The sequence below is a fragment of the Schistocerca nitens genome, chromosome 8, assembly GCF_023898315.1.
Source record: "Schistocerca nitens isolate TAMUIC-IGC-003100 chromosome 8, iqSchNite1.1, whole genome shotgun sequence".
In the NCBI taxonomy this organism is placed as follows: Eukaryota; Metazoa; Arthropoda; class Insecta; order Orthoptera; family Acrididae; genus Schistocerca; species Schistocerca nitens.
Window position 1 is genome coordinate 635,001,045 of NC_064621.1, and position 25,501 is coordinate 635,026,545.

General features: G+C 38.2%; 1 protein-coding gene across 1 annotated transcript in view; it reads right to left on the bottom strand.

Annotated features, from left to right (window-relative positions):
* The window catches only part of LOC126199332 (nuclear cap-binding protein subunit 1), a 204,867-nt gene that overhangs the window by 38,489 nt on the left and 140,877 nt on the right, over positions 1–25,501 (bottom strand). The window contains exons 12-13 of the mRNA XM_049936182.1: positions 14,983–15,221; positions 4,918–5,096 (exon numbers count right to left, since the gene is read on the bottom strand). Of these exons, the coding sequence (XP_049792139.1) occupies positions 4,918–5,096; positions 14,983–15,221 (418 nt within the window). The remainder of the gene's footprint in view (positions 1–4,917; positions 5,097–14,982; positions 15,222–25,501) is intronic.

Here is a 25,501-nt window from a genome sequence, read left to right on the forward strand (position 1 = left end):
CACTATCCTATCATCTCTTCCTCATTTTTGTCTCCCATCCTCTGCCAGTCCACCCTCTGTCCCTCCCATCTGTACACTACCATCCGTTCCACTTCCCTGCCCCCCTCCAGGCTACTGCTGCCATCCCATGTGACAGTTGTATTCTGGTCTGATCTGCTAGGGTTGGCAAGCATGTGTGCATGAGGTGTGCTTGCTTGTGTGCATGAATGGTGTGTGTTTCTCCGCTTCTTTTTTTGCTGATGAAGGCTGTGGCCGAAAGCTTTTAATTGTACCTCTCTGCATCTTGTTTTCTTTACGGTAAGGAGCAAATCTATCTTTTCCTACACTGTAAATAATTGCACTTGGTATGCGAGACATATGAGTCAGGTGAAATACTCTCAGACTTCAAGAAGAATATAATAATTAAGAGCTTGGAAAAAAGGCAGGTGCTGACTATTACCAAATCACCAGTTTAATAAGAACTGGTTGTGAAATACTGAGACGAATTATTTACAGAAAAATGGAAAAACTGGTAGGAGCTGATCTTGCGGAAAATCTGCTTCAGTTTCAGAGAAATGCAGGAATATGAGAGCCAATACTGATCATATGACATACCTTAAAAGATAGGCTGATGAAAGGTAAAGTTCTGTTTATAGCTTTTGTTGATTTAGGAAAACGTTTTGACAATGCTGACAAAAGTGCACTATTTTGTGAAAAAAATCGTCTAGAGTGAACATCATTTTGGCAACTGCCACTATCAAATCAAAATTCAGAACTTTTAAAACAAGTACAATATTGCAGTGCCTGTGTTCTTTAGAATTACGATACACGCATGTCCGAAGGAACAGGCACTGCAGCAGCTACAGCCATTGTGAAATACACAAAATATACTCGCAGCTGCAAACACGGACAAACATCAACTGTATAATGGAATGACCACAATGAAAATTTGTGCCGCACCAGGACTTGAACCTGGATTTCCCACTTATCCCAAGGGGTTACAACCTGCACTCGAACACCCAGTCACTTGCTCAGTATTGGAGGTAAATACGATATTGCAGTGCCTGCGTTGTCTGGAAGTAGTCAAGTGCTTGATGACACACAGCTGACATCATACGGAAGTTTGAGTCTGCCCGTGAAACATGCTCGGATAGCTACTAATTATAAAGTGACCACTCATGGTAAGTGAGAATTCTGGGTTCGAATCCCAGTCTGGCACAAATTTTCACTGTCGTCATTCCATTATACAGCTAATGATTGTCCACATTCACAACTTCAACTTCAAATACAGTTCACATATTTCACAATGGCTGTACCCACAACACTGCTTGTTCCTTTCAGACCCAAGGCAAGTAGTGACTTTCCATTAAAATGTCTGCCAAGTACAGGAATATACATAATGGGTGTATGAGTGCAGGTTGTAGATACACGGTTCACGATTGGCCATGAAACGTGCTCCATTCGCCTAATGGTAAAGCAACTGCTCGCGATAAGTGGGAAATCTGGGTTCAAGTTGCAATCTACACCTCATGTAGATTGTGAAAGAATGGTCAATGATATTATTAACCAATTCTTGTCATATAAGTTCTGAGTTTCGATCTGATGTTGGTAATAGCTGAAACGATGTTATAAATAATGAAACTTCCTGGCAGATTAAAACTGTGTGCCCGACCGAGACTCGAACTCGGGACCTTTGCCTTTCGCGGGCAAGTGCTCTACCAACTGAGCTACCGAAGCACAACTCACGCCCGGTACTCACAGCTTTACTTCTGCCAGTACCTCGTCTCCTACCTTCCAAACTTTACAGAAGCTCTCCTGCGAACTTGCAGAACTAGCACTCCTGAAAGAAAGGATATGGCGGAGACATGGCTTAGCCACAGCCTGGGGGATGTTTCCAGAATGAGATTTTCACTCTGCAGCGGAGTTTGCGCTGATATGAAACTTCCTGGCAGATTAAAACTTTGTGCCCGACCGAGACTCGAACTCGGGACCTTTGCCTTTCGCGGGCAAGTGCTCTACCAACTGAGCTACCGAAGCACGACTCACGCCCAGTACTCACAGCTTTACTTCTGCCAGTACCTCGTCTCCTACCTTCCAAACTTTACAGAAGCTCTCCTGCGAAACTTGCAGAACTAGCACTCCTGATAGAAAAGATATGGCGGAGACATGGCTTAGCCACAGCCTGAGGGATGTTTCCAGAATGAGAGCACTTGCCCGCGAAAGGCAAAGGTCCCGAGTTCGAGTCTCGGTCGGGCACACAGTTTTAATCTGCCAGGAAGTTTCATATCAGCGCACACTCCGCTGTAGAGTGAAAATCTCATTCTGGATGTTATAAATAATGCTTACATTAAGCAATCTTGACAGTTTTATTCAGAAAATATTCACGATTGCAGACTCAGAAAAAATTTATTTCATTTATTAATAACGAAATACATTATTCAAAATTCTGAAGGGGGCAAGCATACAGGGCAACTAAAGAGTGATAATGAAACAATGGCAGAAGTGGGTGAAATGAAAGATGAAAACTACATTTTCAATGAAACTATGTTATAGACTGTGGTACCGTAGCCAGTCGATAACACACAGGGGGCAATTGCTCAGGGTTCAGAGGTTGGCACTAGAGGTTCTGCTGTTGTCCGACAGCGTCAGGTGCCACCTGACCGCCGGCTGCACGAGTGCCGCACCCCCTGAGCTGAGGCACCATTGACACCACATGGATAAAGGACTGCCTGACTGCAGCTTTATCCAGTTCTTACCCTATTGTCAAGTAGCCCCAATTAGCAGCAGTCAAGGATCATCAAAGTGCAGTCACAACTTTCTCTACAAGAGCAGTACATCAGAACTGGCCTCAAGACTTGTATTGTGAATTGTTAAACATTCAACTTATCCTGGCATTGTCAAGGACATAAATAAGGATTTCATCAAAGATTTTTTGAGTATATTACAATACTTCTCTCGGAGCTTGTGTTCTCTCATTCTTTTGATTTTTGCCTCGCAACCCAGACGAGAGAACTTTTGGCAAGCAGATTTTACTTCACAGACCTTTCGCACCCGATACAGAAAAACCATGTAAAAAAAAAAAACAACATCATGGCGATGAGACAAGTTGATTGAAATTGTAAGTATGATTTTAGGATAAATATTACGAAAGTTGAAACTGTTTTAACTACAACAGATTATAAATCCTCTACAGTTACAAGTAATACAAAACACAGTATTAGTTTCCCATACCCTTACCTCCTACTCCTAGTGTATGAGTACCCACAATTTAGTATTTCATTGACCTCGGCAGCCAGAGACTGTCGTCATGTGCATACGAGTTGCTTTTGTGTGTGTGTGTGTGTGTGTGTGTGTGTGTGTGTGTGTTCTAATTCCAATGAAGACCTCTTTGGCCAAAATCTTACCAAAATCTTACTTTTTTGAGTCTTTCTGTTGTGCCTATCTGTGACTCACTATCTCTACTATATGGCGAGTAGCAACTATCCTTTACATAATCTTGTCATTAAAATGTATATAAATTTTGCGTAAGCTTTGCCACACTGAAAAATCAGATGTAGGTATGCTCAGTGAACTTTGGTAACTTGTATAAAACTGTGAGATTACTTTTGTAAGAAGCCGCGAAATGACTATGGTAATTTTAACCTTCACCTAGTAACTTCTACATGTGTGCAATTAGCTTTAAACTGGAATTATAATCATTATTTAAGAGTCTAATATGGATTCAGTAGTCTGTATTGTCACAGAAAATATTTAATGTCAAATGTTAGAGTGTGTGTGGTGTTTTGTCAGTGTCTTTGATCTCTGATCAGTGTTGGTGAGAGTGCTTTTGTTGAGTGGCTGTGCAGCCACATGAATTAAATAAATACTTTAACTTTTCACTATGCTTAGATTATTTGACTGCATTTTGTTGTTTGATTTTGTGCAGCTACACACACTTTACTTAATAAATATTTATTTGATTTAAAATTAAACACACAGGATTTGTCAACATCATTAATCCTACAGGACTTAGCCAGTCCTTTTTTAAAATTATTTGTATGTTTTATGTGCTAATTTGTCTACCTGCCGTGCATGTTAGTTCTACGTTTCTGAGGTTTTGGGTAGGTGCGCCAGCTCCTGATTGAATCCATGTAGTGGATTAATGATGAGAACCTGTATGCCATCTAGAAGTGACTTTTACACAGTTTCCCACATCTGACTAGGTGAATATTGGGCTGGCACCCAAGTCCTACCTAAGATATATGATTCACAAACATTTAGAAAATGTTCACACACTTCCCCATGGATAAAACACTACACACAGACTGTTGGGGTACACATATTATCTCCCCAGGAAGGGATGGGCATCTGGCTGCACTTTAAATTAACTGTAACACTTCCGAGCATATAGTCATTCCGAATCTGGGCAGATGTGAGGCAAAGGCAAAGGCCAAAGCAAAAGCAGCAAAATAAGATTACGTCATGACTTGGCTATTTAGTTAACAGCATGAAGGATTAATTCTGTATTAAATATACAGGCTTTAAAGCATTTATACACAACCAATCACCCAATCACTTTGATAACAACAAGGCAAGCCAATATATTAGATTGTGCATTGCCCACATCGATTGCTGCCTACAAAACCACCGTTGCACTCATAGGTTGTTGACACTTGCTAGGACATCAAACAATTGTCAATGTGATAATGGAGGGGAGGGAAGTGTGTGTGTGTGTGTGTGTGTGTGTGTGTGTGTGGATCGGGGATTTTAGAGGGAGACCAATGATTCATTAGAGTAAGCAGGTTCAAACGTATGTACACTGCAGTAGTTACTCAGAGACCAAAAGTCTTGCACAGGACAAATTGACACGGAGGGAGAGCTGTGTCGAACTAGTCTTTAAAATGAAGCCAACAACAACAGTACACATAATAACCACTCCAAAAAGTGTTATCGTCTTACTTTGTGAATTCTCCTGTCATTTCTTTTGAAAATATCCAGTTAGCAACAGCTGAACACTCAATTATTTGTGTCTTCAACATCTTGTCTATTAAAACCACCATCATCTGTTGGTGATTCTGCCACAAATCAAACATATTTCGCAGAATACATATCTGAGCTGCTTCAGAGTCTGCCAAAACCTGAAACAAAAATGATATGTTGTGTAAAATGATACAAGTGATTTAAACAACTTAACTATGAGAAACAACAAGCAAAAACAAGGAAAGGCACAAACTTGGGTAATCTACTAGCCTTTTCTAATTTGACATGTTCACACTCATATAACCAGCACACATCCCTGCACAGAGGATGTCCATATATTTTGTGTGTTTGTGTGTGTGTGTGTGTGTGTGTGTGTGTGTGTGTGTGTGAGAGAGAGAGAGAGAGAGAGAGAGAGAGAGAGAGAGAGAGAGAGAGAGATAGAGAGATTGAACTGGAAACAAATTTGTGTTATTACATGTTTATGCACTATGTATCAATCAGCTACAGGGGAATGGCTGCCTTTGATCATACTGTTTACCTTTTCCATTCTGGAAAATCCATTTCTGTAATGAATTGAGAGAAATATGTACACAGTGTACTTGGGAGTGCACAAACATGATGTGACATACAACAATCCGTTGTTTTATAGTTATGAAACATTCCACTAGGCACTGTCAGATCAGTATTTTCTTCGCCAGTTGCCATGTGTTATCTGTATCAAATAACTACTGTTGCCTGAGATTCTTCCATATGTACAACATAACATGTGGGTGTATGGGAAAAGACAGTTAAGAAAACAGTTATCACCAAATACAACCTCAGAAACCGACAGTCTATTACATTGATAACATGATCCTTATGCACATTTCAGACAGCAAACATCTATTACTTGTCCTCACAATAACTATTCCTTTAGTTTTTCATTATTGTATTGGTGGTGGAGCAACACCATAAAAAAAAACCGTGTAATCAATTTATATGATGGCCCCATTTCTGCCACACAGTTGTGAACATAGCTGGTAATATCTGACTAGCCTTAATACCATGTAGGTATGGAAGCCAGCTGCTGTTCCTATGAGATGCATTAGGTATATTCTGGTGGTGAGATTTGATTTTCTGATGATTAGAGAAGAACTATTCATGTCCTAAGATAAAGAATTTTTATCTTCTATTTTTCTGTCAGCCATGGCCCTGGAGTCGAGGTTTTGTACTAGGTAAACAATCATTAATGTTATGGTTCTTCATACTCCTGAGACCTAAAAATGATATTTCAAGAAACAAATAAGAAACTAATCAAAGTTCATTAATGTCCTTTTTATACACTCTGCACCATTACAATCATATCATCTTATAAACAGTCTAAATGCTGTACAGACATTAGTTGTTTCTCAAGATCCACAAGATTACCAATCATACTACTAAAAAATTGAGCAGCACCAAACAATATACCACATTTACCTGACTATGAGATGAAGTTTTCTCCTAAATTAATTATCTGGAAAATATACAGTCATCTTATATTCCAAGATTAAAGTATTGGTACTGAGTTTCATATTTTTATGTTGTATAATAGATTAATATTTTGAGGAATTCATAAGGGTTGGAACACAATCAGTGACAGCAGCTTGTCTGAGAAGTACAAGGGCGGATCAAATATAAATGGGATTTTATTTTTTATTTAAATTCATTTACTGAAAAACTCAAGGCAATAATAATTTATTTTTCCAAATAGTCTCCTGCTTTGGAAAAGCATTTGTCCTAGCGTATGGGCAGCTTTTTGATGCTCTCATCATAAAAAGAACTGGGTCACGTCACCAGCCGGTTGCGCACAAAGTCTTTCACACTCTCGTCATCTTCAAATCGTTGCCCTCCTTGAGGTTCTTTAAGCGGTCTGAATAAATGGAAATCGCAGGATGATAAGTCCAGGCTGTAAGAAGGATGATCAAACGTAGTCCAGGAGGAAGATGACCTGTCGAATCGACTGATCTCATCTTTTGTGGCGATATGCAACTCTTTTGTTGTTCAACAGTTCACAGTAGTAAGCAGTATTGATTGTGTGTCACTCGTGCAAAAAAATCAATCAGCAAAATGCCTCGCTGATCGGAAAAAAAAAAAAAAAATGGTTGAAAGAACCTTACCAGTTGACAGTCGAATCCTGGCTTTCATTGGTGCTGCCTCCCCTTACTGGCTTGTTTGGATTCTGGAATGTAGTGGTGAACCCATGTTTCATTGCAGGTGACGATCCGACTCAAAAATGCATCACCTTCAACCACAAACCTTGCTGTAAGCCTCTGCCAGACCTCCAAACGTCTCAACTTCAGATTTTCGGTCAAAAGTTTAGGGACCCATCTGGAACACACTTTACGGAACTGTAGGTTGTATGTGATGATTGCTTGACAGCTCCCATAACTGATTCCGACTTTTTGTGCAATTTCTGATATTCTCGCCCATCGATCGTCATCAATAATGTCTTTAACTGCATGAATGATTTTGTCTGCAATGCTGGTCTGAGAACAGCGAGCGTGTTGCTGATTTTTCCCATGTTCTAGTCCTTCCTTGAAAATTTTATGCCAGGCAAACACATACGTCCTCAATAATGTTTCATCACCGAACTGTGCAGTCAATCTTTGGCAAATTTCCACCACTGTAACTCCTTCACGAGCATGCACCTGTTGCTCAGACATTGTGAGTGTTACTGGTGAAACAGCGGCGAGTATCTAACAGCATGCTCTCCTCACTTCTAATGGTCCCACCTAAGGATAGCAGAAGTGCGGGGCCAGTCCTGCCAACTGTTGATGTTCAGGAACAAAAAAACTGTTTATATTTGATCCCCCCTTGTAGGATGCATGTGTGGAGGGGAGTGGTGAGGGGTCAGCAAATTTTGCTGTGCTGCCAACCATGGGAATGTACACCATATACCCTGCCTTTTTATGAACTTCTACCACATTTAAATTGCAGTCTGCCTGAAGCCATTTGTGATATGAATTGAAGTTACTTTAAAACTGGACAAACACTGAACAATAATAACCATTTCTGACAGAGATGGTAAATATCTATATATGAGAAAGTGGCACATGCATGATAGAAACAAAAGAGAGTATGTCAGGTGCTGGATCTATGGAGTCAATCAGAGAACAGCAGCTGGGTAACATGTCTGGAAGCAGGATGGTGATGGTGGTGGTCGTGATGATGATGATTAAAAATAGTGATACCACAGATGACTGACTTCAATAGTAAGCAGAAACCAAGTGAAGATAAAAATCAGCATAAACCTTTCTTGTTTACTTTATTCCTCCTTGCTTTATGAAAATGCAGAAATCAATAAACAGCAAAAGTTTAGAATAGGTATAATGTTAACTTTTTTTAGGTAGATACTTTATATCAATAAAACAGTCTCCAATTTTGATTAGCCAGAATACGTTAAAATAACAATTTCCTCAAGGAGCCTCCTAAAAAGGGATCTTCATACATTCAGGGTCGTCATATACTCATGGTACATTTGTATGAAACAATGAGCTAGCACTGGAAAAACATAGAATGGACGTAAATTAAATGAAACACTGTTATGATGATAAACAACAGAAAAGTTTGTATGACTGTATGTTACTCTTTACATTGTTGTTGTTGTTTTGGTCATCAACCCTAAGCTTGGTTTGATGCAGTTTTCCATTCTATTCACTTGCCAACTATTCTCTTCATTTCAGGATAGCTGCTGAATCCTATATCATCAATGATTTGCCTATGTACTCATACCTAGGTCTGACCCAGTCATTTTTTCCTCCCACCATTTCAACAACAGTATTCAGCAACGAACGACTCATCTCGCAATTTGTGCCCAACCACTCTCTCTCTTTGATTTATTTATTATTTACTATACTTATGTTTTTAAATTGTCATTTGGTGTTTGTGTGATTTAGCCAGCATTACATTATGTAAGTGATGAATCTGATAGCTAAAACAAAATTGAAGAGATATACATAGTACAGGGTACAGGCCTTCATGATAATACATCCAATGACATATGCAGGTTACAATCTTCTAAAAAATTCATGAAGACTTTGTAAATTGTTGCACTTTCTGATGTGAACAGTGGTGATTCTAAGGGAACTGGCTTTTTGATGAGCATATTCAATCCATTGATCAATTACATAGTGCCAATATCACTTTAAACATTAGCATAAATGGCCAGTTTCCTATGCTCAACATTCTTCTAAGTGGCCAATCTCCAAAGTGTTAAATTGGCCTTGATCAATTTAATTCATCTTACTCTGTCTCTCCCTCTTGCCCTTGGACGTGGTTTCTATTGTTTTTTCCATTCTCTTCACATGTCTAAACCATTTTAACCTGATCTCAATTCAATCATTCAACTTTTTTACTCTGACTGACTTCCAAACACTTCATTCTTTTTTTAACAGGCTCCTGTAACACCACATTTCAAATGTACCTAGTCATTTCATTACTGCCCTCCCCATGTTTCACACATATACACATCTGTGCTTCAAACATAGCTTTTAGGAATATTTTTCTGGTCTCAAGATTTATAGTTTTTTTCTTAGGAGAAGAAAAACTTCTTAGCCAAGATCACAATAAATACTGTATTGTGGATGAATGGTTTCGGTATAACTATGTTACCGTTATCAGATCTGTAATAACATTACAAAAGGTGTTACAACCTATTGTACAACTAATGCCAAATTAACCCATAGATGAATCAATGACAACATATCTTCATGCAGGTTATGATAAACATTTTGTGCCAGATATACACAAAATCTTTGCATTAAATCTCCAGATGCACAACATATGACATGAATGATGTATTGGCATGTCAAAAATAAAAGTTAAAATTACTATGTACACAAATCACCACAACATTGCTTCCATATGACCACATGTCATGCCTACTAGGGCGCCACAAGAACTGACTGTCAACAGCCAATGCATGAGATGAACTGCCACCAAGTATGAGAGGTGTCACTGCAGTGGATAGTTTCTACCATTAAAAGTCAAATATGTAATTTAAAACCAAGCATGATTCCAAATATAAAAAGTTCTGAAATGCCAAAAAACTTCTTGATTATTTCTCCAAAACAAAACATAGTTAAGACATCCCATACATCATATATACAATAAACACATCATATCATTACAAAACTGCAAGTACTCGCATGACAGCATAGTTAAGCAAGTGCCAACATTATAAAAAGAACTTAGATGAAAGCCAAAATACTTTTAGGAACTTATTAAAATAAGTGGTGTTCAACCCAAAGTCTGGAGCTAGTGCAACTAATATTAAAATTATATTATCATGGAGCATGACACCATGCTTAGAGCACGGAAAAATTAGGCAATGTGATTACCCATATCAGGCCCATAATTACTTTGGGGCATGCCAACAGAAAGCGACCAAAAGCAGTTACAGTTTGCTTCTTAGATTGAGCACATGGACATCTGTAGCCAAATAATACTGAACAACAAACAAAATGTGATCCCGTATTACAGCCTACGAAAGCTCATTCATTTCATTATATGAATATAATTTAAAAACTAATAGATAACAATGCCTAGGAATATTGTCATGTAGCCAACTATCTGTCTTCATCCATTAACCTACACAAAGGCAATCCAGTATGGATGGAACTTTGAATAACTCACAGGACACCCCAGAGATCTAGCATGGGCTCAAATAATGAATACTAAAATACTTGGAAGCTACCTTTATTAAATACTGTGTTTTATTGCAATCTTGGGGCTAAGAAGTTTTCCTTCTCCTAAAGCCCCTTCAACACAGTACGAGTAAACTAAGTAATTTATATTCTTATGTGTTGGCAGCTGTTTATTTTTATAGCAACCATTCTGCCTTGTGAAATCATTGCTACTTTCTTTCTTGCATTTCCTTCTTTATATTATATTTCTGAGATAGCAAAATTCATCACTTCAAGAGATTGCAGCCCTAGTTTAAAATTTAGCTATCGAGTATGTCCACTTGCTGCACACCATCCTCATAGTTTTGTTTTTGCTTACGTGCATACTGTAGCTGACAACGACCACACTTTCTATTTCATTAAGCAGCCAGCTAATTCTTGATAACTTTGGCAACCACTGTTTACAATCGCCATAAAGCAATTTTTTGCCCACGACAGACAACTCCTGCAATGCATGATAAACCATTAGTTTCCTCACTGTAAAATGTAAAAATTAAATATCAGCAAAACAATGAGAAGTCCTCCATTATACCTTCCCCGATTCTGACCTTTGGCACACTTCCGTCAATATCGACTATTTCAGTTTGGTTCACATAAAAAGAAAATGGATTACCATTCTATCCGTGTAGTTTATAGCGCACTGCCTAAGAATGGAAAACATTTTACTTCAATCCCCATTATAAAAACCCTTCTCCAAATTTATCCGCAAACTATGTTTCCCTATTTTTCTTAAATCTGTCATCTACTAGTAGCTGGAGGACTAAAATTTTTCATCGACTGCCCCTACTTCTAAAATTAAACCTGCCCTCTCCTAACCCACTTTCAATTTTCTCTTCCATTTTGGAAGAGAATTTAAGAATTTTTTGTACTTGTAGTACAGGGTGGCACAGGGAAAATGGAAATTTTGAAGTAATGTAATTGGCACAAACAAACACAGGAAAAATACTTTTTACTGGTGAAAGTGCATGTATAAAGTATGCCATTTATGTTTTCATTACAAACTGTCTCTGTTCTTAAAGATAAGCTCCCTTTTGGCATTCAACTTATAACAGCCCATTATGGAAACTGCAGAATGCTCAGTGTGGCATCCCTCAGGGAATGACAGTGATTTTGTCTTGAATCTTCTGGTTCAGTTCACGGACAGTTGCAGTGTGTGTGTACTTTACAATGTCCCTGTAGGAAGACATCACACGCACTAAGATCAGAGGATCTCGCAGGCCATCGAATGTCACCACTATGTGAAATTATGCACTTTCCACACAATTCGTGAACATCTTCCATTAACTGTTGAGGAATACGTGGCACAGCTTCATTCATTTGAACACAAGTGTTTTTGATGCTAAGCTCAAGCAGTGTAATGAATGTTTCAAGCATACCAAACAGCAACTGGATGTTACTGTTGTTGTGTTGCCATCCTCACATTCAAAAATGTAAGGGCCAATGACACCATGACACGATATGGCAGACCACACAGTCGTCTTGGCAATATGTAATGGACGCTTATTAAACTCACAAGGATTTTCCCGTGTTCTGTAGCAGAAATATGATTTATTAATTTAGTATCTATACAGGGGTGACAATGCCACTTCACTACACAGTCAGTAAGGATACTTCACGGGCCAACAGTGATTTGATAATAGCCAGGGAACAGAACCCCATGCAAGGGAAATGAACTAGCCATGTGAGTTGATCTACAGGAAGCAGAGCGTCCGAATCTGTGTCGAAATGAGCAATGGAGAACTCGAGAACGCAACTGGCATGGACAGCTAATGGCTAAACACTCAGCACGATTCGCTACGTGAGGGTGGCCGTGGCTGAAATCCAGGTAAGCAATGGCCCACATGGCGTACTGCTATTTTTTTGAACGCGAGGATGGCACTACAACAACAGTAATGTCCGCACACTATGTTGATATGCTTGAAAAATTCGTTACATTGAGACAGCTTGATCTTAACACTGAAAACACGTGTTCAGATGTATGGAGCTGTGCCATGAATTGCTCAACAGTCCATGGGAGCTGTTCACGAATTGTGTGGTAAGTGCATCATTTCACATAATGGTCACATCCCTTGGCCTGCAAGATCCTCTGATCTTAGTGCGTGTGATTTCTTCCTGTGGGAATATCTTAAAACCAATGTATTCCACGAACAAAGTTTAGCACATAAAATCCTTCGCCCACAGATCTGTCCATCCTATGTGTCGTGTGTCCTTGCTGGCAGGTTTCTGCAGTCTCCTGCTGCATTACCCATACCAGCTCTTATGCCTCCATTGTGATGTCCGCTGGTGGGGATACTAAAGTTAACATATCTGTTAAGATGGAAGGATGCTTCATCTGACAACAGTAGATTATGAAAATTAGTGTCCTCTTTGAGTTTAGCCAACACCCATTCGCTTAACTCCCTATACGACACAGGGTCCTGTGGATTTAATTGCTGTACAATTTGTAACTTACACAGGTGCAACTTTAATTTGTGAAGTATTCTTCATATGATATGGCACCTAGTCTCTAGTGCAGATGCTTATTGTTAAATGGAGTAGTGAGGGCTCCTCTTGGTGGAAACTCGAACAGCTGCAATATTCTCTGGGGTAAGTATCATTCACAAATCACACCAGGTGACTCCTTTTTCAAGGCTGAACCAGTGTCTTCAAAATACATACCCATGTTGCAAGTGCATGAGTACATGGGCACATCTGTGACATCCTAACTGGTAATGCTGTTGAAATACCCTTTGCACAGCAATCACACCATCATTCTGCATGTAAAACACTCTCACAGAAACCATCACTCAACCGCTGCATGGTTACTAAATGGCAATGTGTTCACAACTACTACACACTGGTTCCAAACATCTGCCGGCACTACAGTGTAGAGAACAGTAATGTTCAAAATTTTCCATTTCCCTGCACCATCCTGTATTAGACTGAGCGTGCAATAATATTAATATATGTCAACTCTTGCATCTTCTAAAGTGTAATTATTACATTATTTCCAAATTCTAATAGAATTTCACTAGAATCCTAAATTTTATTCACGAGCTTTTCTAGTTTTTGCCCTGCTTTTAGGTCTGATGCCTGCAAGAGTTCACTATTTGTTCACAAATACCTGAACATTTGATTCTTTCAAGATTCTGAAAATCATTTTGAAGTTCAGAGAACAGCACTACATCTTCCCTATTATCTGCTTGCACTGTCTCTTCCCTATTATCCTCTTGCACTGTGTTTTCATTTTTAATTCACCTAACTTATTCTAAGCTTCTCTAAGCATTGTTCCCACCCATCACCTAATTTTCTGCTTCCATTACTCAATTTCATTTTTCTGACTCTTACCAGTGTGCTCCCTAATGACTCGTTATTAATACATGTGCAGCATCTGTATTACCCCGTTTCGATGTTCACATACATCCATCCTACATCAATTCTTTTTGATTTTTATACACTTTGGCTAATTTCATTTGAGTGCCTCTAATCTTGCCGTTTCCTTTCGATATTTTTCATTATCATTATTTGTTTATTATTATCAATATCCATGGCTGCCTCCTTTTTGCCTTGCTCAATATCAATAACTTCTCTACTGCTTCTTTTACACATCACCTGTTGTCAACAAGAGTAACTGCTCAAAGTGTCAGTATTCTTAAACTTACCTAGGCTCCAATATTTCACTCCCTCCAATTTCAATTGGTTCTCTGAATTATACTTCCTTTTATGAGAGAGCTTGTCTTACCTTTGTAAGATAAAAGATAAGCACAGAACACTAGTTATGTGGTAATTACAACATACAACAGCACCAGCACAAAGAATATTACAGAATTTCAAGTTTAAAATGCCAGGAATTTTGTCACCGTCAGGAACAGTGGAAAGAATACATAGAGAAAAAGAACTTGTAGAAGATTATAACATAAAATTTTACACCACTCTAGGCCAATTTAGATGCAACAGGATGGAAAGCTATTGAAACTCCTTTTACTTTTTGATAATTTTTGCTGAAATTTCAAAATAGATTATTATTTACTACACAGGAATTGTTTGATATCATCTTGATAGCTATTTTGAACAGAATATATTAAGCAGTGCTTGAGTAATGAGGCTGATTCACATTTTGCAGAAAAATCTTTTCTACCAGTTTACCAAACAAATTTTAAACAATTTCTTATCAATTCATCTGTAAGTTTGGGTTCCATAACATTTTTTCTGAAAATATTTTCAATTATATAGTATCAAATAAAAAGTTGTAAATACATTGGCAAATGTGTCCATTCATAAAACATGGCGTATTTTCTCCTCTTTGATACGACATGAATACTTCTGAAAGGGAAAAAAGAACCAGTAAACAATTATTTACCTTAAATACATTATGAAATTTTGACAGGGCAGCAAATGAATGTGAGAAACTCTTCGAGCCCAGATTAAGTAATGTTTGCACAAAGACATCAATCTTCAGAGGATTAAATCTCGATTCGCTATCTTCTTCTGGGCATGGATTTGGCAGATCCTTTAGTACATTCAGAACATCCTCAGGGGTACATTTCTGTCGAATAGAGACTACCAGCTGATGAGCAGCCGTGGTCCCAGGCAGCGACGCTGTGAAATAATGCAAACTCAGATCACTGATATCAGGTTTTCAACAACTTCTAGCCTGGTCAGTCTGCTGAAATATATCACTCAATTTGTTCAAATTAACCAGATTATATTTGCTTCTCTATAGCTTCATAGTCATGAGTAAAATATGCAAAGCATGGAGTATATGAGCATTATTCATAAAGTTCAGCCGGAGAACCACCTTTGGATTGAGTTTGTCAACAACATTGGAAATTAACAACACAAAAGTGAGTGTGATCAAAGCACATATTGTGAAATTCTTATCATTCAATCTATCTCTAATAACCTCATTGCCACTAATCTTCTTTCTTTCTTCTTATCATTCAGCTAATTTAATCACGAAAGTAGTAAATGGCAGACACCAATAAGTGGAAAGGAAACTACAGTGTTCATGTCCTTGCATCCTGCAGTAGCATGCAAATTTCATGTTGTTAAAAGCATAGTTACTATATCACACTGCAACTTTTCCATTCCAAATAGTTTCCCAATGCCGTACAATTCAACCAAAATTAGTGTACACATGTTCAAAATATTTTTCACATAATAAAAGGAAATACCTAAGGAGATTGTATATTTATTAACATTTCTGTGATACATTTCGACCCATTGCTTTATTTATGTGTCAGTGAAAAACTAAAAAAAGTTTACTTTATCATCCTGTTTATTATTATTAATCAGCATTCATATAACTCAGGTACTGATAAAAAAATGAAATTTTCACAAAGATTTAGACAGAATAAACCTCAGTAGTTCATCAAAACATGCATTGTCTCCCAGCATCCCAAATCACTGGCTGAATGGTATGAGGTACAGCAGGAAATATGTGCCTGCGGAGAAGCTCCTTACTGTCAACAAATTTGGAATATTTCAGGTCAGTGCTCTTACAGCAAGAAAAATGAGCCTGGCACTTCACTTAAGTGATAAACATCACAGGAAAAGTGAGCAACAGAGCGCATCACATCAAGATGAGTGAAAGTTTCACAGTGTGGCAGTTGGCCACAGAGTTTCCTCAGAGAAACATGAGCTCACAAGTTCCAGGTTTTCTTCACTTTTTATTTGTAAGTACTTACATAAAAACAGTGTTTGAGTATACCTTAGTGGGACAAATAGCAAGGGGTTATGTAACTTTCAGACTGATCTTGATTTTTTTTAAATGTATACAACTAATTTGCCAGCAGATGAAATTTTGGGGATAACATAGTTTTATGGCAAGATAAGTTATTCAATAGCAACCAGCCACTAAATTGGTAACATTAATCTGGTACTTGACAGCTGTTCTAAAACGTATCTTCAGTGCGGTATCCAATGAATCTTTATGTGGTCTCTCAAATATGATGTAGGCAGGGCCTGTTCATCATAAAAGCAAGTGAAATTAATTCTCAGTGTGCAATAACTTAACCAATGCATTCTAGGCAGCATGTGGTGCCACAAACAAAATGTTTCTTTACTCCTTCAACACTTAATTATATATTTAATTAAACACCTAGCAATGTAACACACATTCAATCTTCTTGAGGAAATTTAGTTTATGAAACAGAGAGACTTGAGCAAAGTTGACTATAAAATGTGTAGCATTCTCATTCTGGTTCCAGTCACATGTTTAAAACACGTGAGAATATGCCAAAGATAATTACAGTTTGAAGTGATATGAATGATTTTGGCAAATTTTGTTCTGGCAATGTACAACAGGATGCACATTTAGTAATTCCTCCCTCTCACCTACACATACTAGTTTCTTTGTCTTTCAAGTGTGAGCTTCTTTCTGACCTAGTAGTTTTCTTTGATATTAACATCACTTAAAATTTACTGCAAAGACAAAATAAACCCCATCCAAGCAAAGTTGTCTTATCCATGTACATTTTTCCCAGGTCTTTAATAGCTCTCCACTGTCTATCAAAGCTCACATCACAAGTCTCAAAATATTGGTGTTTGAATTTTCTCGTGGATTCAATGCAATCCTGCAATCCACTCCACTGCCCTTTCAAGAGTCTTAAAACTAAACAGAACAATAACACAACTAGTGGACTCTTGTCCCTACCCCACCCTCCCATTGCAAACTTTAGTCAAGATTATGAATAACTTAAATTTCTTCCTGTTTCAAGATATAGTGATTTCTTTGATCCTCCCGCCCTTTTGCTTTCAGTTCAACAGTGTTTTCAAAATTGTCAACAAAATTTTCCATTGTTTTATAATGGCTCTTTGTGCCAAATCTGTTCATAAACGACACACACAATACAAAAAGTACAATGTTACTATGTATTTGTGAAGTAAATGATACAAGACACAAATAAGCTATCTTTTAACATACTATCTGTATATATTTTGAAACAGCGTAGATGTAGTGTGTGGCACATAGACACACATAACAGTACACAGTATTCACTAGCTTGCAGTCTCTGACTCTTCTTTTAGCATAAAGTAGACAGATTCACACACACAACCACACAAACACCCGAATGCACATGAGTGCCTTTGTGCGTTACATCAATCTTAGTACCGTGTTCTGTAACATGTGTCTACGTGCCACACAACAGTCAGCTAAAGGTGAGTGGTGTCTTTGCTTTACTTTACATACTGATCCATCCACAAATTTCCGTTATTGTTACAAATTTCTCTGTCACTTATATTTATTTGTTTATTCAACAATTTCAAAACACGATATAGAGGCAGCTCCTATTTTGATCTCTCAACACTTGTGCAATACTCCTTTGATCTTTTCAAATATGACACTACGAAAATTGTGGGCAGAGGGTGACAAATTATCCCTTCTTTTTGCATTTCTAAGCAGTACTTAAGTAATAACACAGATCTCCTCACACACGATTGAATCAGAGAACTGTTACCAGGTACAATCCAGCATGTTACTCTTCACTGAATACGTTCATGAAAAACCATTGAAATGAGAGATGTGGTCCAATGAAACATAATATGAGGATGTTCTCAGTACATACAAAAAATTTATAAGTCAATCATGCAAAGTGGATAGTAATGTTTGCTGCCTATGTTGTTTATACCAAGGTCATCACTGTGGATATTGGTTAATAGCATTTCACCCTTAATGAAATACAACTGTTATAAAAAAATTAAAAGAATAAATTGTGTAATATTTGATTTCAGTATTAGTATTGAACATTACATTTTCAGACATAAAGTGAATATCTAGAGGTAACATAGCAAAAAAATAACAGAACAGAAATTAATATCTGCGATTTATGAAAATCTTTACAGGGGTCACAACGACCTACTATATAGTGCTCTTGAAGGGTTTGGAGTTCTCACCAATATGGTCAGAACAAATGAGTTGATGGATATGAAAGACATGGTCAGGTTTGTATTGGTTCATTTAGCCTACAAAAGATAGCTGCAGATATGCTCAGGGAATTTAAATGAGCACTGCAAGAAGAAAAGCAACATTGCCATAGTAAAAAGACTGGTGGTTTTATCAGTATGTCAGTTAGATAGGAAAAGGGTTCAGATGCCTCTATGATGGACCTCATGTAAAGAAATATTTTACGAGAAGACACAGTAGATTAGGACACTTATGGAGGTATTCGTATGAATATGAAATGGTATCCAAAAGTACTCGAAGTTTGAATTTTGTGCACAAATGCTTACAAATGCACTGAAATACTGCTAGGTGTCTTCCCATACATCATTCTTGAATCAGTATGGCAAGTGGCTGTAAGATGAGAGTTTTGGTTAGTTGTCGGTGAGCAAACTTCCATAAATGAACAAAATTTGGCTTACTATGATGACCATTCCAGCTGACCTTCAACTGGAAGACTAGAAAATGTTCAGAAAGGGAAGCATCCGAGTCTCCAGAATCATAGACGGACCTTCAAAGACCTCTGCAACACTTTGGGAATAAGTTAAGGTACATACGAACATATTCTGTCAGACTAATCGACGATGAGAAGCACTGCAGTGAAATTTCTGCCATAACTGTTGCAAGATGATCAGAAGCAACATCACATGGAAGTCTGCAGGGAACAGGGAACTTGAACTACATCAAGATAATTCAAACTTTCTTTCAAATGTTACTGCAATAGTCATCCTTCACCTCAGTCAAAAAGAGCTCAATAAGCCAGTAAGTCAAGAGTAAAATTACGCCCTTGTTGACACACACACACACACACACACACACACACACACACACACACACACACACATATTGGGTTGTTCACAAAGGGTTTATGAAATGATAACTAAAGAGTTCTATCACGATGCTGCTAAGTTTGAGAGAGGACAAGAGGATAATACTTCCACAGAGTGGCATACAAATGATGATGTACTCCACCATGACAATGCCTGACCACATACAAGCTACATTATTCAGAAAGTTTTGACAAAAACCAGATGACTACTTCTTCTTATCCAAGATCAAAATAAGTTGAAGAGGCAAAGATTTGATACAATGGAAGAAATTAAAGTGGAATTGTGAAATGTTCAAAACATCATATCAATAAAAGATGTCCAGAATGCATTTCAAAAGAGGCAAAATGTTGGGAGGCATATATTCACTTCCAAGGTGGCCATTCTGAGGACGATGGTGCAAAATAAGATCTAAGTAAGACATTATTTTAATTAATATACTTCACGAACTTCTCGATACCACCTTGATTATGAAAATACTTTCTTGTTGTGGATAGTAATTATCTTTTTCCACTGCATAAAACAGGTACCTAATGGACTACATAATTGAAACACCACCTTTTATTCCTTGTTTTAGTCTCTTTCACGTACTGCTGCTGCATGCACTATACTACACCTTTCCTGTGTCAGGAAGGTCTATACATTTTCAGTTATTTCCTGTTAGAGCATATAATTGTGAATATGAGACAATAATCACATTTCCATGGTTTACAAACACATTGGTATCACAGTCTTTGTCTTGACTGTTATGAATTACTATTCCAACAAATTTTTCAAACATAAGAATGTTTTCTTAATAGTTCTTAAATTATTCTGTATGATTACTCTTAAAGACGGATGAAGTTAATTTCTTCTTTCAGTCTCTTGTGGTTTACTTTGTAGTATCACCAAATTCTCCTACTCTCAGCATTCGCCTCATGCCATTATTGATACTGGTTTCCTTAAGTCTTCATGTGTTACAATGTACCACTTCGCCTCTTCACTTCGCCAGAACTGTTACAGCATGTGTGAAGTTACTAACAAAGTGTCCATAATTGCTTTGAAGCAGAATAAAAATCATGAAAACAGACAGGACATACTTCCCTGTGCCATAGAAGGGCGATACTCTCACAAGAAAAAATATAAAGTGTATAAATACAGTCAGGCTGGATGGGACATAATAACTTTTCAGTCACTGCAGAGTCTTAAATCCAAACTTGTCTTCTCAAACAAGATTAATACCATGTACATGTATCATGGACTGGGAGCAATGAGAAGCAATATTACACGCTAAATTGAAACAGCATGGAGCATTCAAATGTAGAGGGGGAAATGCCTTAAGGAGACGCATATTCAACTTCAACTTTAGCAGTAAATTCATCAGCTTCTCGATGAAAAGTTGCTCCGACATTAGTGGCAAGTAGCTCTTTGTCAAAAAACAAAATCTATGGACTTCATCATGGAATACCTAGGCAAAGAATTGAGGGAAAATTTCTGTGAGACAGAAATCCAGGTAACTTACTGGCAGATGTAAACTTATTCAATATGAAGGTGCAATATTTTCAGTTGTTGCTCACAGAAATTCAAAATATCTTAATGTACATCACAAAACATTGTTCTGCAGTCCTCCACATGGTCTGCAGGTAACTAAAGAGAAAGGCCTCGGGTGTGCAAGCACACAGCAACATGTAAAGCTGCGCAGAATGCATGGTCGCACAGTGGAACAAGCATTGTTCCCACCACGGTGGAATTAGTGCGTGCAGTGTGTGGAAAGATGCAAGAGCAGCTGACATGCAGCAGAATGGAGGTCATTACAAGAAGAAAATGTGTCAAAAAGAATTTCTTTCATTTTATTCCAAAGCGAATAACTCAAAATAAGATTTGCTTTTGTCATTACAGAGTCGCAACAAAAACTGCAGTAAAAAATCACATTCACTTGTCTTCTGCTTACATGCAAATGGCTTTTTCTTTCTAAATGATGTAATACTTTATATAGTTATTTGAATGCATTAATGATTAATTTTGGTTGCATTTACTTAAAAAGAACTACATAAAATATGATTTACCAGCCTATTAATCCAAAGGCACATAATGCCATAAAAATGAATTTTCATATCAATTATATATGAACACAGCATTACAAATTTAGTATACCTATCATTAACAGTTATAAATTGGTTTTACACTGGGCACAGTTCTGAGATACAAATAAAGAACAATTGAAAGACTGATCAACAAATGTAACTGCAATGAAAACTGGATGAATGTCTCATCTGGGCAGCGAGTACTGTTGCCATGTGCTGGAAGATTTCTGCTTGCCTTTATGCCCTTAAAAAGTTTTGAAACATATTTCCACAGTATATTAAATGTAAATCCGTGCAAACGCTCATTTTACCAAACCTCCACTAGCATGATGTAATGCAACATGGCACGAGTAGCGAAAACACAAGACAGTTAGAACTCACCTTCAACGCTTGTGTGCTTTACTCAGCAACATTCATAGATATGATCATGTCAGTATCTCAAACACCTAGTTATGGTCATTGTTGCCAGATGAGTTATGTGACTACCATATGCTAAGTGTACTTCACTGGCTCCTCATTGCACAATCAACCATGTACCTCACATCAAGGTCTAACACCTTTCATCTCATCATAACTGAAACAGAAGGTCCCACTTACCTAGTATCCTAGCTGTGCTCATCATAAAACATTACATTTGCAGACTCCTTCACTGTCACTGCTGCATGCCTCTGGAACATGCTGCGCTACACATTGCACACAATTCAATGCCCCAATACTTTAAAGAAGAAGTTAAGGCATTTCCTTTTGTCACAATTTTCCCAAAAATTAACATGTATGGCCAACTTGTCCTCTGTTAAATAGTGAAGCCAATGCTACTATCTTCTCCCAGTTAAGTGCCTTTCTCTATGAGCCATGTCACCTTCTCTTGCCCTATATTCATTAACTGTGTCTTACCACATTCCTCTTTCCCTCCATCCTCCACCCCTTTCTCTCACGCCCATTTCTCATAGCACTCATAATTTAAAAGCTCCCTTACTGTAATTTATAATTATTGTTGTACTTATCATGTAGGAATATTAACAGAGCACGTGTGTTTTTTCATCTGCACTTCTGCAATTTTTAATTTCTAAATGTAGTATAGGAGGAGGAGGAAATTAGTGTTTAACGTCCCGTCGACAACGAGGTCATTAGAGACGGAGCGCAAGTTCGGGTGAGGGAAGGATGGGGAAGGAAATCGGCCGTGCCCTTTCGAAGGAACCATCCCGGCATTTGCCTGAAGCGATTTAGGGAAATCACGGAAAACCTAAATCAGGATGGCCGGAGACGGGATTGAACCGTCGTCCTCCCGAATGCGAGTCCAGTGTGCTAACCACTGCGCCACCTCGCTCGGTAAATGTAGTATAGCATGCTTACCATAATGTAAATAAAAATAATCAATTTTTGAAAATTTAATTGGATATATAAAATAATCTACCCACCAAGTAGCAGCAGCAGAAAACACATATAAGGATACAGGAATTTGCAGGCTTTCAGAGCCAGTGGCTCCTCCTCCTGGCAGAAGGGTTGAAGGGGAAGGAAGGGGGCAAAGGGAAAGGACTGGCGAGGTTTAAGAAATGGGGAGAGCTCGGAAAAGTCACTCAGAAGCCCAGGTCAGGGAAGACCTACCTTCTGATCCCGTCTAGTCCTGGGCAACTTTTCCAAACTCTCCCCATTTTCTAAACCTCGTCAGTCCTTTTTCTTTGCTCTTCTTCATTCCCCTTCGACCCTTTTACTAGGACGAGCAGCCACTGTCTCCGAATGCTTGCAAATTCCAATATCTTTACTTGTGTGTTCTCCAGCTGCCACTTTGTGAGTAGATTTCTTTATATGTCCAGTTACACTATATTACTATGATAGCACTGTTGTAAGATGTGTACAATGCCTAGTTAGATGTAAGAGAAGGGCTGATGGCCCCAATCTTGCTATGTTAAATATACAAATAAATAACTCTTGGTAATCGAAACAAGGCCCCCGGAGTAGACAACATTCCATTAGAACTACTGACAGCCTTGGGAGAGCCAGTCCTGACAAAACTCTACCCTCTGGTGAGCAAGATGTATGAGACAGGCGAAATACCCTCAGACTTCAGGAAGAATATAATAATTCCAATCCCAAAGAAAGCGGGTGTTGACAGATGTGAAAATTGCCGAACTATCAGTTTTGTCACAGCTGCAAAATACTAACGCGAATTCTTTACAGACGAATGGAAAAACTGATAGAAGCTGACCTCGGGGAAGATCAGTTTGGATTCAGTAGAAATGTTGGAAAACGTGAGGCAATACTGACCCTACGACTTACCTTAGAAGAAAGATTAAGGAAAGGCAAACCTACGTTTCTAGCTTTTGTAGACTTGGAGAAAGCTTTTGACAATGTTGACTGGAATACTCTCTTTCAAATTCTGAAGGTGGCAGGGGTAAAATACAGAGAGCGAAAGGCTATTTACAATTTGTACAGAAACCAGATGGTAGTTATAAGAGTTGAGGGGTATGAAAGGGAAGCAGTGGTTGGGAAGGGAGTGAGACAGGGTTGTAGCCTATCTCCGATGTTATTCAATCTGTCCATGGAGAAGAAATAAAAACTTTGAGGTTCGCCGATGACATTGTAATTCTGTCAGAGACAGCAAAGGACTTCGAAGAGCAGTTGAACGGAATGGACAGTGTCTTCAAAGGAGGATATAAGATGAAAATCAACAAAAGCAAAACGAGGATAATGGAATGTAGTCGAATTAAGTCGGGTGATGCTGAGGGAATTAGATTAGGAAATGAGACATTTAAAGTAGTAAAGGAGTTTTGCTATTTGGGGAGCAAAATAACTGATGATGGTCGAAGTAGAGAGGATATAAAATGTAGACTGACAATGGCAAGGAAAGCGTTTCTGAAAAAGAGAAATTTTTTAACATCGAGTGTAGATTTAAGTGTCAGGAAGTCGTTTCTGAAAGTATTTGTATGGAGTGTAGCCATGTATGGAAGTGAAACATGGACGATAAATAGTTTGGACAAGAAGAGAATAGAAGCTTTTGAAATGTGGTGCTACAGAAGAATGCTGAAGATTAGATGGGTAGATCACATAACTAATGAGGAGGTATTGAATAGGATTGGGGAGAAGAGGAGTTTGTGGCACAACTTGACTAGAAGAAGGGATCGGTTGGTAGGACATATTCTGAGGCATCAAGGGATCACCAATTTAGTACTGGAGGGCAGCGTGGAGGGTAAAAATCATAGAGGGAGACCAAGAGATGAATACACTAAGCAGATTCAGAAGGATGTAGGCTGCAGTAGGTACTGGGCGATGAAGCTTGCACAGGATATAGTAGCATGGAGAGCTGCATCAAACCAGTCTCAGGACTGAAGACCACAACAACAACAACAACAACGTTTATGGTTCATGAGAAGTGAACGATTGAAAGAATATACATAAAAACTTTCTTGCTTGAAATTAAATAAAATGGTCATCAAGCCAAAGGCTGGTTCAAAACACTACAATGTTTCTGCTTGCACAATGGAGCTGGTATGTCCTTGCCTTCCTCCAACCTGTTACTGAGTGCTCTATGGTTTAACAAGGAACTGTAATCATGGTGGAACTTGGAAGTTTCTCATACACGAAACAGTGTCACAGGTGATAGTGGCAACTAGAGATGGAAAAAATCTTATACAAGACATGAATAATCTCCAAACCTTTGGATTTATAGTTCTGAAAATCCATCACCAGCTACCAGGCCATAAGACAACATACATTAACATTTCCTAATTTAAATGAAATGCTACATCTCTTTAATCAGCGTTGTGGGTAAAATCTTCTCAGGTATTGTTGAAAGAAAAGTGCGAGTATTAGTTGAGGACCAACTAGATGAAAATCAGTGTGGGTTTAGGTCTCTTAGAGGTTGTCAGGACCAGATCTTTAGCTTACGGAAAATAATGGAGAAGTGTTATGAGTGGAACTGGGAATTGTATCTATGCTTTATAGATCTAGAAAAGGCACATGACCGGATTCCTAGGAAGAAGTTATTGTCTGTTCTACGAGATTATGGAATAGGAGGCAAACTTTTGCAAGCAATTAAAGGTCTTTACA